The sequence below is a fragment of the Notolabrus celidotus genome, chromosome 7 (genome assembly GCF_009762535.1).
Source record: "Notolabrus celidotus isolate fNotCel1 chromosome 7, fNotCel1.pri, whole genome shotgun sequence".
NCBI classification, from domain to species: Eukaryota; Metazoa; Chordata; class Actinopteri; order Labriformes; family Labridae; genus Notolabrus; species Notolabrus celidotus.
In genome coordinates this window covers 36,045,861-36,059,982 of record NC_048278.1, presented here as the reverse complement: position 1 = coordinate 36,059,982, position 14,122 = coordinate 36,045,861, and the positions used below count along the sequence as shown (strand labels likewise).

Below are 14,122 nucleotides of genomic sequence, written 5' to 3'. Positions count from 1 at the left end.
CACTACAGAGTCACGTCTGTTTTTAATGCAGTGACTTCCACTACAGAATCATGTCTGTTTTTAATGCAGTGACTTCCACTACAGAGTCATGTCTGTTTTTAATGCAGTGACTTCCACTACAGAGTCATGTCTGTTTTTAATGCAGTGACTTCCACTACAGAGTCACGTCTGTTTTTAATGCAGTGACTTCCACTACAGAGTCATGTCTGTGTTTAATGCAGTGACTTCCACTACAGAGTCATGTCTGTTTTTAATGCAGTGACTTCCACTACAGAGTCATGTCTGTTTTTAATGCAGTGACTTCCACTACAGAGTCACGTCTGTTTTTAATGCAGTGACTTCCACTACAGAGTCATGTCTGTTTTTAATGCAGTGACTTCCACTACAGAATCATGTCTGTTTTTAATGCAGTGACTTCCACTACAGAGTCATGTCTGTTTTTAATGCAGTGACTTCCACTACAGAGTCATGTCTGCTTTTAATGCAGTGACTTCCACTTCAGAGTAATGTGTGTTTTTAATGCAGTTACTTCCACTACAGAGTCATGTCTGTTTCTAATACAGTGACTTCCACTACAGAGTCATGTCTGTTTTTAATGCAGTGACTTCCACTATAGTCATGTCTGTTTTTAATGCAGTGACTTCCACTACAGAGTCATGTCTGTTTTTAATGCAGTGACTTCCACTACAGAGTCATGTCTGTTTTTAATGCAGTGACTTCCACTACAGAGTCTTGTCTGTTTTTAATACAGTGACTTCCACTACAAAGTCATGTCTGTGTTTAATGCAGGGACTTCCACTACAGAGTCATGTCTGTTTTTAATGCAGTGACTTCCACTACAGAGTCATGTCTGTGTTTAATGCAGTGACTTCCACTACAGAGTCATGTCTGTTTTTAATGCAGTGACTTCCACTACAGAGCCATGTCTGTTTTTAATGCAGTGACTTCAACTATAGAGTCTTGGTTTCAGTCCTTGTCCCTGTTGGACTGTTGGTTGCACTGAAAAGAAATCAAGGGGTCAGTTTATCAGTGTTAAGCACAGGTGGCACGACAGGTATCTATTTTTGGAACATCATCTTGCCGTTTTCAGATCTGGCGAGGTTACCCCCAAAAAGAAACCGTTCTGATATCGTTCCGGGAATTAATTCAACATTCTTTCCATTCCTGTCCTCTGACAGTCCTGAATACTAGACTGCTCCTTCAGGCCCTAATCCAAAGGGATTGCTCTATCTCTCACTGTATTTCTCCAACCACCTCCTTCACTTTCCTTCTGTCTTTTTATCTGCCGCCTGGCCCTCTTTGCTCCCGTCTCTCTGAGGGATGGAAGGAATGTGTGTCAGGCCCAGTGCCCTTTGCTGTTCTTGTTTTCTGTCCTAATAACCGGGAAATGGACGCTCCCTGTGGAAATGACTCCGCTTGCTTGAGGACAGATGACTCAGAGACTAAGTAGTTTTCTGCAGATTGACACGGGTCTTTATCTTTTGTATCTATGCAAACGAGGGAGTGACGTCCCAGACAACAACAGTCCATGATGAGGACGTCCACGACAGCCAGTTAGGTGGTCTTCGGGCTCTGAGACTTGAGAAACAGTTGCATCTTTTCATCCATAAATCTTTTTCCAGACATTCAGTGCTCGATATCTAATCTACAACGGACTTGACCACAAGAGATGCTTAATGCCTTAAGTCCTGCAGATTATTCAGAAGTTGGTATATGGGGCACCATTTGTAAAGGTGAAATAAAAGCAACAATTCTCCACGTTTAGCTCCAAAATGTCAGAAAAACGTAGTGTGAAATTTACTTGTCTATCACATTTCTAGCAACATTTTTAATCTTGTTCCACTTTATTTATGTTGTGCCAAATATATTTAAGTTAAAATCAATGTGAAATCTAAATGTGAAATCTAAATCTAAGTTTTAAATGTTAAATATAAATGTTTAATGTTAAATATAAATGTTAAATATAGCTCTGCGATCCTAATATTTAGCTAATATGCAAATTAACACTGCAGCCTAGCAGAGTTACCAAAATAAAAGCTTCATAAAGGGATACGGATATTCTATTGCAGTGTGAATTTGCATATTAGACAAATATTTAGGATAGCAGAGCAACATTTAACCTTAGATTTAACATTTAAATTTAGATTCAGCATTTAGATTCAGCATTTAACATTTAGATTTAACATTTAGATTTAAATCTAACATTTACTTTTAACACTTAGATTTATATTCAGAATTTAGATTCAGCATTAAACATTTATTACTTGGATTTAACATTTAACATTTAGATTTAACATTTAGAGTTATATTTAACATTTATTTTAACATTTAGATTTAGATTCAGCATTTAACACTGAACATCTAGATTTAGATTCACAATTTAGATTCAGCATTAAACATGTACTACTTAGATTTAACATTTAACATTTAGATTTAACATTTAGAGTTATATTTAACATTTATTTTAACATTTAGATTTAGATTCAGCATTTAACACTGAACATCTAGATTTAGATTCAGAATTTAGATTCAGCATTAAACATGTACTACTTAGATTTAACATTTAACATTTAGATTTAACATTTAGAGTTATATTTAACATTTATTTTAACATTTAGATTTAGATTCAGCATTTAACATTGAACATCTAGATTTAGATTCAGAATTTAGATTCAGCATTAAACATGTACTACTTAGATTTAACATTTAACATTTAGATTTAACATTTAGAGTTATATTTAACATTTATTTTAACATTTAGATTTAGATTCAGCATTTAACACTGAACATCTAGATTTAGATTCAGAATTTGGATTCAGCATTAAACATGTACTACTTAGATTTAACATTTAACATTTAGATTTAAAACTTAGATATATATTTAACATTTATTTTAACATTTAGATTTAGATTCAGCATTTAACACTGAACATCTAGATTTATATTCAGAATTTAGATTCAGCATTAAACATGTACTACTTAGATTTAACATTTAACATTTACATTTAAAACTTAGATATATATTTAACATTTATTTTAACATTTAGATTTAGATTCAGCATTTAACATTGAACATCTAAATTTATATTCAGAATTTAGATTCAGCATTAAACATGTACTACTTAGATTTAACATTTAACATTTAGATTTAAAACTTAGATATATATTTAACATTTATTTTAACATTTAGATTTAGATTCAGCATTTAACACTGAACATCTAGATTTATATTCAGAATTTAGATTCAGCATTAAACATGTACTACTTAGATTTAACATTTAACATTTAGCTTTAAAACTTAGATATATATTTAACATTTATTTTAACATTTAGATTTAGATTCAGCATTTAACACTGAACATCTAGATTTAGATTCAGAATTTAGATTCAGCATTAAACATGTACTACTTAGATTTAACATTTAACATTTAGATTTAACATTTAGAGTTATATTTAACATTTATTTTAACATTTAGATTTAGATTCAGCATTTAACACTGAACATCTAGATTTAGATTCAGAATTTAGATTCAGCATTAAACATGTACTACTTAGATTTAACATTTAACATTTAGATTTAACATTTAGAGTTATATTTAACATTTATTTTAACATTTAGATTTAGATTCAGCATTTAACACTGAACATCTAGATTTAGATTCAGAATTTAGATTCAGCGTTAAACATGTACTACTTAGATTTAACATTTAACATTTACATTTAAAACTTAGATATATATTTAACATTTATTTTAACATTTAGATTTAGATTCAGCATTTAACATTGAACATCTAAATTTATATTCAGAATTTAGATTCAGCATTAAACATGTACTACTTAGATTTAACATTTAACATTTAGATTTAAAACTTAGATATATATTTAACATTTATTTTAACATTTAGATTTAGATTCAGCATTTAACACTGAACATCTAGATTTATATTCAGAATTTAGATTCAGCATTAAACATGTACTACTTAGATTTAACATTTAACATTTAGCTTTAAAACTTAGATATATATTTAACATTTATTTTAACATTTAGATTTAGATTCAGCATTTAACACTGAACATCTAGATTTAGATTCAGAATTTAGATTCAGCATTAAACATGTACTACTTAGATTTAACATTTAACATTTAGATTTAACATTTAGAGTTATATTTAACATTTATTTTAACATTTAGATTTAGATTCAGCATTTAACACTGAACATCTAGATTTAGATTCAGAATTTAGATTCAGCATTAAACATGTACTACTTAGATTTAACATTTAACATTTAGATTTAAAACTTAGATTTATATTTAACATTTATTTTAACATTTAGATTTAGATTCAGCATTTAACACTGAACATCTAGATTTATATTCAGAATTTAGATTCAGCATTAAACATGTACTACTTAGATTTAACATTTAACATTTAGATTTAACATTTAGAGCTATATTTAACATTTATTTTAACATTTAGATTTAGATTCAGCATTTAACACTGAACATCTAGATTTATATTCAGAATTTAGATTCAGCATTAAACATGTACTACTTAGATTTAACATTTAACATTTACATTTAAAACTTAGATATATATTTAACATTTATTTTAACATTTAGATTTAGATTCAGCATTTAACACTGAACATCTAGATTTAGATTCAGAATTTAGATTCAGCATTAAACATGTACTACTTAGATTTAACATTTAACATTTAGATTTAAAACTTAGATATATATTTAACATTTATTTTAACATTTAGATTTAGATTCAGCATTTAACACTGAACATCTAGATTTAGATTCAGAATTTAGATTCAGCATTAAACATGTACTACTTAGATTTAACATTTAACATTTAGATTTAAAACTTAGATATATATTTAACATTTATTTTAACATTTAGATTTAGATTCAGCATTTAACACTGAACATCTAGATTTAGATTCAGAATTTAGATTCAGCATTAAACATGTACTACTTAGATTTAACATTTAACATTTAGATTTAAAACTTAGATTTATATTTAACATTTATTTTTATATTTAACATTTATTTTTAACATTTAGATTTAACAGTGGTTTTAACTTTATCCCAACAAAATTAAACATGAAAATGAATGAATAAACCACAAATCTTGCTCTAAATGTGATAAAATAAGTGAATTTTCATTATTCCCTCAACATTTTTGAAGACATTTGAGAGCTAAATATAGAGAACTGTTGCTGTTATTTTCAGTGTGCACAACAACAAACGGCCCCCCATCTTGGCATACCAGCTTTTGTTATTGTTTTACATTCAATAAGTGAAATCTCCACTTTATTGGCTTTAACCAAAGCCAAAACTTTGGGTTAGGGTACTGCTTGCATAACTTTGTAGCTGAGGATGTTGTGATGCAGATTTCTGATTTGCATCCTTGTGTTTTCCTCAAGACAATTCCTGATTTACAGTAGGCGAGAATGTGTTTAGCATCTTGTTTAAGAGTGTAAAACAAAAGTACAAAAAAGGCCTTTTAAAATAAAGATAGCCCAAAACAAAAAGGACAAACACTCGTATTTTTCAAATGCTTTTAAAAAAAAAAAGCAGGCCATCAAAATACAGCCTGAGGAATCATCTGTATTTTGAGTCAGATGTGCTCGAGTTAAAGTCAGACATATTTTATGACCCGGGCTGTAACAGAGGAAGAGCACACTTAATAAGAATACACTGCCATTCTTCATTTGAAACGTCTAATTCAGTGCAGTCTGAAAAACACTATCCCAGAAAGGATGGCTGGAATTCCTGGCAGTAAATTTCAGTCTCCATTATTAGTTCAAGATTTAGGGAGGGTTTCTTTGTAATTCATATCAAGAGAGCTAAAACACAAGAGGAATGGCTCTGTTAAAGAGCAATAAATACACTCCAAGTCTCAGTGGACACTGCACATGTCTAAATATAACTGAGGGAAGCCAAAAGTCAGCTCGACTTGCTCCTTTTTACTCCTCATTTATCTGCTTCTTTAGCTTTGATTAATCTCTTCTAGTGCCACGGACTAAGAGCCTAACCCAGAGGGCCCAGGCTGAGAGCAGACAGTAATGTTTGCAACATAAACCTTGAAGGGGAGGATGCACCTGATCAAAGTGCGGCTGCTAAAATTGCTTGTTTTGCAGCCCACAGGCTCAGATTGATCTTCTTAGTGTTGGTACAAAAATGCAAAAAGGAGCTCTGCAGAGAGAGAGAGAGACCAATCAGTCCACAAAAGCTCGATACACTTTACGTCTTTGGAGTTTCACATGGTGACAAAAAAATAAGGGTTAGGGTTCGGGATGTAGTCCACTGACCAATACCATGGGTTAGGGTTGGGCATAAAGTCCATTTACAGTTAAGATTAGAGATGTAGTCCACTGACAAATACCTAGGGTTAGGTTTAAGGACTAAGTCCAAAGACAAATACTAAGGGATGGTTTAGAGCAGGGGTTCTCAAACTGTTTGGAGCCAGGGACCCCTTACAGGTGAGAAGGACCCCCTCATAATTGTAACACAGGTTAACATTAGTGATGTGTCATGATGAAAAGCTGCGGCTCTGAGACTCGATGCTTTATGGTGAATCAGAAGAGCCGGCTCGCATCGAGAGAGAGCCGGCTCCCAGTTTTTTCCTTTCCCTGCTCACAGTGCTCAGCCCCAGCTCTGCTCTCAGCAGAACTTTGTTTTGATTGGTCAGCATGGCGGCCATGCGGCCAATCACATGTGAGGATATAGGATACAGGTGATGGAGGGGAGGCTGTGTATCGTGGCTTCATCTGTTCCGTCAGAGAGGGTTAGGGTTAGGGTTCTTCTCAAAGACCGGGCAAATTCTCACTGAGGGGAGAAACCGGATCAGACCATCCAAGCTGAGGACATTAATAATGTTTGCTCCAGTTTGGTTCTGGTTCTGTTTGCTTGACTTGGTTCTGGTTCTGTTTGGTTCGGTTCTGGTTCTGTTTGCTTGAGTTTGGTTCTGGTTTGGTTCTGGTTTGGTTCTGGTTCTGTTCTGGTTCTGTTCTGGTTCTGTTCTGGTTCGCTTCAAGTTCGGTTCTGGTTTGGTTCTGGTTCGGTTCTGGTCCAGTTCTGATTCGTTCCGGTTCTGGTTCTGGTTCGGTTCTGGTTCGGTTCCGGTTCGGTTCTGGTACGGTTCCGATTCGGTTCCGGTTCGGTTCTGGTTCGGTTCTGGTTCGCTTCTGGTCCGGTTCTGATTCGGTTCCGGTTCGGTTCTGGTTCGGTTCGGGTTCGGTTCGGTTCTGGTTCTGTTTGCTTGAGTTTGGTTCTGGTTTAGTTCTGGTTTGGTTTGGTTCTGGTTTGGTTCTGGTTTGGTTCTGGTTTGGTTCTGGTTTGGTTCTGGTTCTGTTTGCTTGAGTTTGGTTCTGGTTTGGTTCTGGTTCGGTTCTGTTTCGGCTCTGATTGCTTGAGTTCTGTTCTGGTTCGGTTCTGGTTCAATTCTGATTCGGTTTGCTTGAGTTTGGTTCTGGTTCTGTTTGCTAAAGTTTAGTTCTGGTTCTAACCCTAACCCCGACCCTAACCCTAATCCTAACCCTAACCCTAATCCTAACCCTAACCCTAATCCTAACCCTAACCCTAACCCTAACCCTAATCCTAACCCTAATCCTTACCCTAACCCTAATCCTAACCCTAACCCTAACCCTAACCCTAATCCTAACCCTAACCCTAACCCTAACCCTAATCCTTACCCTAACACTAACCCTAATCCTAACCCTAACCCTAACCCTAATCCTAACCCTAACCCTAACCCTAATCCTAACCCTAGCCCTAACCCTAACCCTAATCCTTACCCTAATCCTAACCCTAACCCTAACCCTAACCCTAATCTTAACCCTAACCCTAACCCTAATCCTAACCCTAACCCTAACCCTAATCCTAACCCTAACCCTAACCCTAATCCTAACCCTAACCCTAATCCTAACCCTAACCCTAACCCTAACCCTAATCCTTACCCTAACACTAACCCTAATCCTAACCTAACCCTAATCCTAACCCTAACCCTAACCCTAACCCTAACCCTAATCCTAACCCTAACCCTAACCCTAACCCTAACCCTAATCCTTACCCTAATCCTAACCCTAACCCTAACCCTAACCCTAATCTTAACACTAACCCTAACCCTAACCTTAATCCTAACCCTAACCCTAAACCTAATCCTAACCCTAACCCTAATCACAACCCTAAACCTAACCCTAACCCTAACCCTAATCACAACCCTAACCCTAATCCTAACCCTAACCCTAACCCTAATCCTAACCCTAACCCTAATCCTAACCCTAATCACAACCCTAACCCTAATCCTAACCCTAACCCTAATCCTAACCCTAACCCTAATCACAACCCTAACCCTAATCCTAACCCTAACCCTAACCCTAATCACAACCCTAACCCTAACCCTAACCCTAATCACAACACTAACCCTAATCCTAATCCTAACCCTAACCCTAACCCTAATCCTAACCCTAACCCTAATCCTAACCCTAACCCTAACCCTAACCCTAATCACAACCCTAACCCTAACCCTAACCCTAATCACAACCCTAACCCTAACCCTAACCCTAACCCTAACCCTAATCCTAACCCTAACCCTAACCCTAACCCTAATCCTAACCCTAACCCTAATCACAACCCTAACCCTAACCCTAACCCTAATCCTAACCCTAACCCTAATCCTAAGCCTAATCCTAACCCTAACCCTAATCCTAACCCTAATCCTAACCCTAACCCTAATCCTAACCCTAACCCTAACCTTAACCCTAACCCTAACCCTAATCCTAACCCTAACCCTAACCCTAATCCTAACCCTAACCCTAACCCTAACCCTAACCCTAATCTTAACCCTAACCCTAACCCTAACCCTTACCCTAATCCTAACCCTAACCCTAACCCTAACCCTAATCTTAACCCTAACCCTAACCCTAACCCTAATCATAACCGTAACCCCAAACCTAAACCTAACCCTAATCCTAACCCCAACCCTATCCCTAACCCTAATCCTAATCCTAACCCTAAAGCTAAACCTAACCCTAACCCTAATCATAACCTTAACCCGTGCTGGACTCCAGCGGCAACAGCTACTACTACCCGTCTCATCACTATCACCGCTCCCTCTCTCTCTTATTCTCCTCTATCCCTCTTCCCCTCTCTCCAGTCCTCTTTGGGACTAGGGACTTAGTCCATGGACAAATACTAAGGGTTGGGGTTAGGGATAAACTTATTTGTGCTCTATTATTCTTGTACTACTCTTGCTACTATGTCTGTGTTGCTGCAACAACCAAATTTTCCCCCAGGGATCAATAGAGTAATATCTAATCTTATCTTCTCATCAGTGGTGGAAAAGGATCTGAGCCTAAAGACAGGTCTGTCTTTGTCTTTGCAGTTGTTGTCAGTCCTCATTTGCATCCATTGCTAAATAAGCAGCACTGAGGTGTTTGACCTGCACCTGGATATATCTGCAGAAACAAGCTCCAAATATGCACTCTCTGTTGCAAACTCCAAATTCCATCCACCGCCTGCTCGGGCCCTATAACTGTGTTACATAATGCATATTCTACATATTCTACATGTCAGACACACATTGCAGCAGAAATCCCTCAATTTATGGAGCGGCTCAAGAAGACGAGTCGGCCATTATGGAATGTCTGCTGAAGCTTGGCCTGTTGTGTTCTAATAATAACCTCACTTCCCTTTTTCATCTCAGTTTAACCTTTTTAAAGTTTTCATTCCTGCTTTCAGTGTCGGTCCTCAGAGGTGACGGTATCAATGACAAGAACAAGATGACAGGAGTAGAGCAGGGGCCGCTTTTTGGCACATACTTCAGTGAGTCATCCTGCGTTTTGTAACCGTCTTCCTTACCCATTCCCATGTTTTGAAATTGATAAAGTTTTGCCAAAGACTTAATTTCTTTGCCGCCTCATCGCCTGCCTTTCCTCATCCGTGTCCATCTTGCTCCGTCTCCTTAATCATGTATCACACATACCTCTCAGCATCACCAGTATGACATCGTGGTCCACTTTATAAGAAGCCCCAAAAAAACCCTCTGTGAATCCAACATCCTCTGGAAAACATCTGGGGGAAACTGAACGATAATCCTGTGATTTACACCAATTAGATAATCCCAACAGGACAAGTTCTGGGTCAAGCGCCCGCCTGCCCTCCTACACTTGCTGTCAGGCTCAGGTGAGCGGGATAGTCTGCTGGCGAGTAACGGGTTAGTGTCTGTCTGTCTCATCCTTTCACCCCCCCACCCCGCCTTTATCTATCCGGCGGCTATATATTGGAGGTTGCGACTACGGCTGCATCTTGAGCATCACTCGCACCCGCGCACACGCTCGAACACACACACACACGTGTTTGGTTCCCGTTGAGAGACGTCTCAGACGAAGAGCAGACTGAAGCCATGAGGTCCCTGTTGAAGCTGGTTGTGATTCTGTTCTGCGTCCAGAGGGGAGAGAGCGGCTGGCTGAGGGCACTGATGGGTAAGTTCTGGCCGAAAGGAGGGTCATGACCTTTGACCTTTCAGCTTAAATAGGACTTTTACTTGCTTTGAGGGCGGTTATTTAAATATTTCTAATAGACGTGGATGTTCAAAGTGAAAGGAATTTTTTTTAAAGTATGACACGCTAAATAATGAGCAAATATTGAATTTTTATCACCTTTTTCCAATTGCAGGTTCAACTACAATAAGGCTAACTTGCTTTACATCAATTAGGTGAAGTTTTAAGTCATTTTGTCTCAAATCAGATTGCAAAACAGGAGTTAAAGTTTTTTGTAATCAGATTGTTATGAGCAAATGTTGAATTTTATTACCTTTTTCAAACTGCAGATTAAACACCAATAAGGCTAACTTCCTTTACATCAATTAGGTGAAGTTTTAAGTCATTTTGTCTCAAATCAGATTGCAAAACAGGAGTTAAACTTTTTTGAATTAGATTGTTATGAGCAAATGTTGAATTTTATTACCTTTTTCAAACTGCAGATTAAACACCAATAAGGCTAACTTGCTTTACATCAATTAGGTGAAGTTTTAAGTCATTTTGTCTCAAATCAGATTGCAAAACAGGAGTTAAAGTTTTTTGTAATCAGATTGTTATGAGCAAATGTTGAATTTTATTACCTTTTTCAAACTGCAGATTAAACACCAGTAAGGCTAACTTGCTTTACATCAATTAGGTGAAGTTTTAAGTCATTTTGTCTCAAATCAGATTGCAAAACAGGAGTTAAAGTTTTTTGTAATCAGATTGTTATGAGCAAATGTTGAATTTTATTACCTTTTTCAAACTGCAGATTAAACACCAATAAGGCTAACTTGCTTTACATCAATTAGGTGAAGTTTTAAGTCATTTTGTCTCAAATCAAAGTGTGAAACAAGAGTTAAACTTTTTTAATCCTGGGTCAAAATCAGATTGTTAATTTGACAGAACGTGCAACTTTCAACAAAAATTGATGCCACCAATTTGGCAACTGAAACTAGAAATTAAATGGTAATTAATTTGCTTTAACCAAGTTACTACTTCGTCCCTGATGCACTGATTTAGTTGCTAAAACTTGAACTTTTATTTGTAATATTTTAAAGATAGTTTCTAAAATAAAAGATTGCTTCTTCCTTTCTTTCTTTATTTAACCAGGTAAGAGACTCATTGAGATTTAAAACCTCTTTTTCAAGTGGCCAAGATGGCCCCACAAAATAGGTTACAACACACAAGCACACAAAACAACACAAATAGAATACGGTTGTTTGGTGTGTGTGTGTACCAGGGGTTCCAAAACTTTTCAGCCTGCGACCCCCACTGTCCCTCACAGTGCTTTAACAGGGTTCCCACTCTTTTCAAGAGATCATTTTCCAGGACATTTCAAGGACATTTTCTGTGATGATCAAGCTGCTATGATAGTCTAAATTTAGTTCCTAAATAGTCTAATATGTTCCTCTCAGTGGAAGTCTACATTGAATGACATGCAGTCTATGGCTATCCATGAAATCATCTCTTACATGCTTTAAAATGATGGCAAATTGATAATAGAATAATGCAACCACAGATGTACAGCACTTCACTTTATTAGTGCAACCAAGCAACAATGATGGGCAACTCTCATCTCAGTGCATAAATTGACCTAAATAGATCTGAATGATAAAAATGGCCACACATGTTGAATGGGGATGTGTTTTTTTAACCTTGTCAGGTCGCACGCAGTCATGTTGGAATAATTTTCCAGGACAATCTGTGATTTTTCAGGACATTTGACTTTTTCTCCCATTTTCCAGGTGTTTTTCTAGTTCTAGAAAACTGGTCAACTGTTTTCCAGGTTTTCCAGTTTTTCCAGGATGCATGGGAACCCTGTTTAATGTGTCTTCATTTAGCTGGTCTGCAGAAAATCAGCCTACCTAAATGTGCATGTGTCTGTGTTTCCTGTGCTGTTATGAATTAACTTGCTTCTACTGATGCTTTTGATAAGTAAATGTTCACTAACCCTAAACTGAGGAGTCATCTGGCAACAAAGAGAGGCAGAAAATTCATTCCATTTTCTTTTTTCAAGGTTTTATTTCAAGCTTAGTGTCTATTTTTGTCAATATTTTTGACTACAAAGGGTAAAATGTACTATTTTTAGATAACTTAAAAAAAAAAAACCATTCTGAAAGACATCTCACAACCCCCCATGTGTGTCTTGCAACCCCCCAGGGGGTCCCAACCCACACATTGGGAACCCCTGATCTAAACAGTTGTGTTTAATGAAAACTGGTGAATAAATGTCGACTGGACAAATCGTTAAAATGCTCCCTGCAAGAGTTTTTAGAACATATTTTCAGGTATTTTGCACAACAAATGTAAAACTAACTTCTTGTCTTTTCCAGATCAGAAACAAGAAACAAGATCTCCCGACACGTCACCAAACGTGGACAAGACGAGCAGAAATCCAGCTGCAGAAGACGCCCAAACGGAAGCATCTGGAGTCGCACCTGCTCCCATGATTCGCTCTCGTCGCTCCGCCCTGGACTCTCAGTGCGGCCTGCGCTCCGTCCTGCTTCAGGTCAGAGACCTCGGGCTGGGCTACGACTCGGACGAGACCGTCCTCTTCAAGTACTGCAGCGGGACGTGTCCCCACGCTCGCTCCAACCACGACCTCACCCTCACCAACCTGCTGCTGAGCGGGGTGCTCCCTCAACCTGCGCCCGGGGAGCTGTGGCACAACGCGCCCTGCTGCAGGCCCACCCACCACGAGGACATGGCCTTCCTGGACAACTCTCACCGCTGGCACAAGGTGGAGAAGCTGTCGGCGGCGGGCTGCAGCTGTGTGGGATAGACAGCTGAGGGTAGACGGTGGATGAGGGGAGGGAGGGAGGGTGGAGGTTTGTGAGGATGAGTTGCTGGCAGGTTCTTGAGGAAGCTCAAATCTATTCTTATCAAGATATTCATGTCTAACATCAGTGAGCTTAAAAGAAGCTGCTCTCCTGTCTGCTTTGGGGGAAACCTCATGACTCAAGATGAAGTCCAAGCTCAAACATTTGTTAGGTTTAACAAACTACTTTGATTACAAGCTACAAAAGCAGCCTCTTTTCTCTGTTGGGGAACAGTTTGCATGCTGGGAAATAGAGTCTTTCCTCTGACATCGTGAGGCTGAACTGATTCTGCAGAGACGACATGATTCGATAACCAAGACGCGACTACTTGACTACTTTGGTAAACAAGCGGATACCTCTGTATTCAAACTCTTCTTCATGCGTACGAAGCTGCGTAAACACAGCCGAGTGAAGTCCTCCACGACTCAGACGTATTTGACTTGAGCAGTCCAGCTTCACGTTGAAAATGTATTTATGTAAGATAAGTTATTTATTTATTTGTTGCCATCATATTGTCGTAAGCTGATTAACTTATTTTGTACTTTGCATATCTTTAGGATATTTGTACAGGAAGTTCCTAATAAAGATGAACTTGTAAGAACCAAACAGAGCTGGTGTGAGAGTCATGATTGAAGTTAGAGCACGGTCCTCCTTTAGGGGGTGATTGTGGTCCCCTGGCCTGTGAACATTTTAATGTTTCACTTACCACCATAGTCATCTCCACTTACCACCATATCCTTTACAGGCCACAACATTCCCCTCTCATCCATA

At 37.7% G+C, this 14,122-nt stretch overlaps 1 protein-coding gene across 1 annotated transcript; it reads left to right on the top strand.

The window, feature by feature from the left end:
* The first annotated feature begins 10,390 nt into the window (after positions 1–10,390).
* Positions 10,391–13,336, top strand: LOC117816365 (persephin). Its single transcript, XM_034688583.1, has 2 exons — positions 10,391–10,493; positions 12,866–13,336. The coding sequence occupies exons 1-2, from the start codon at positions 10,415–10,417 to the stop codon at positions 13,312–13,314; spliced, it is 528 nt and encodes a 175-aa protein (XP_034544474.1). The 5' UTR covers positions 10,391–10,414; the 3' UTR covers positions 13,315–13,336.
* The last annotated feature ends 786 nt before the right edge of the window (positions 13,337–14,122 follow it).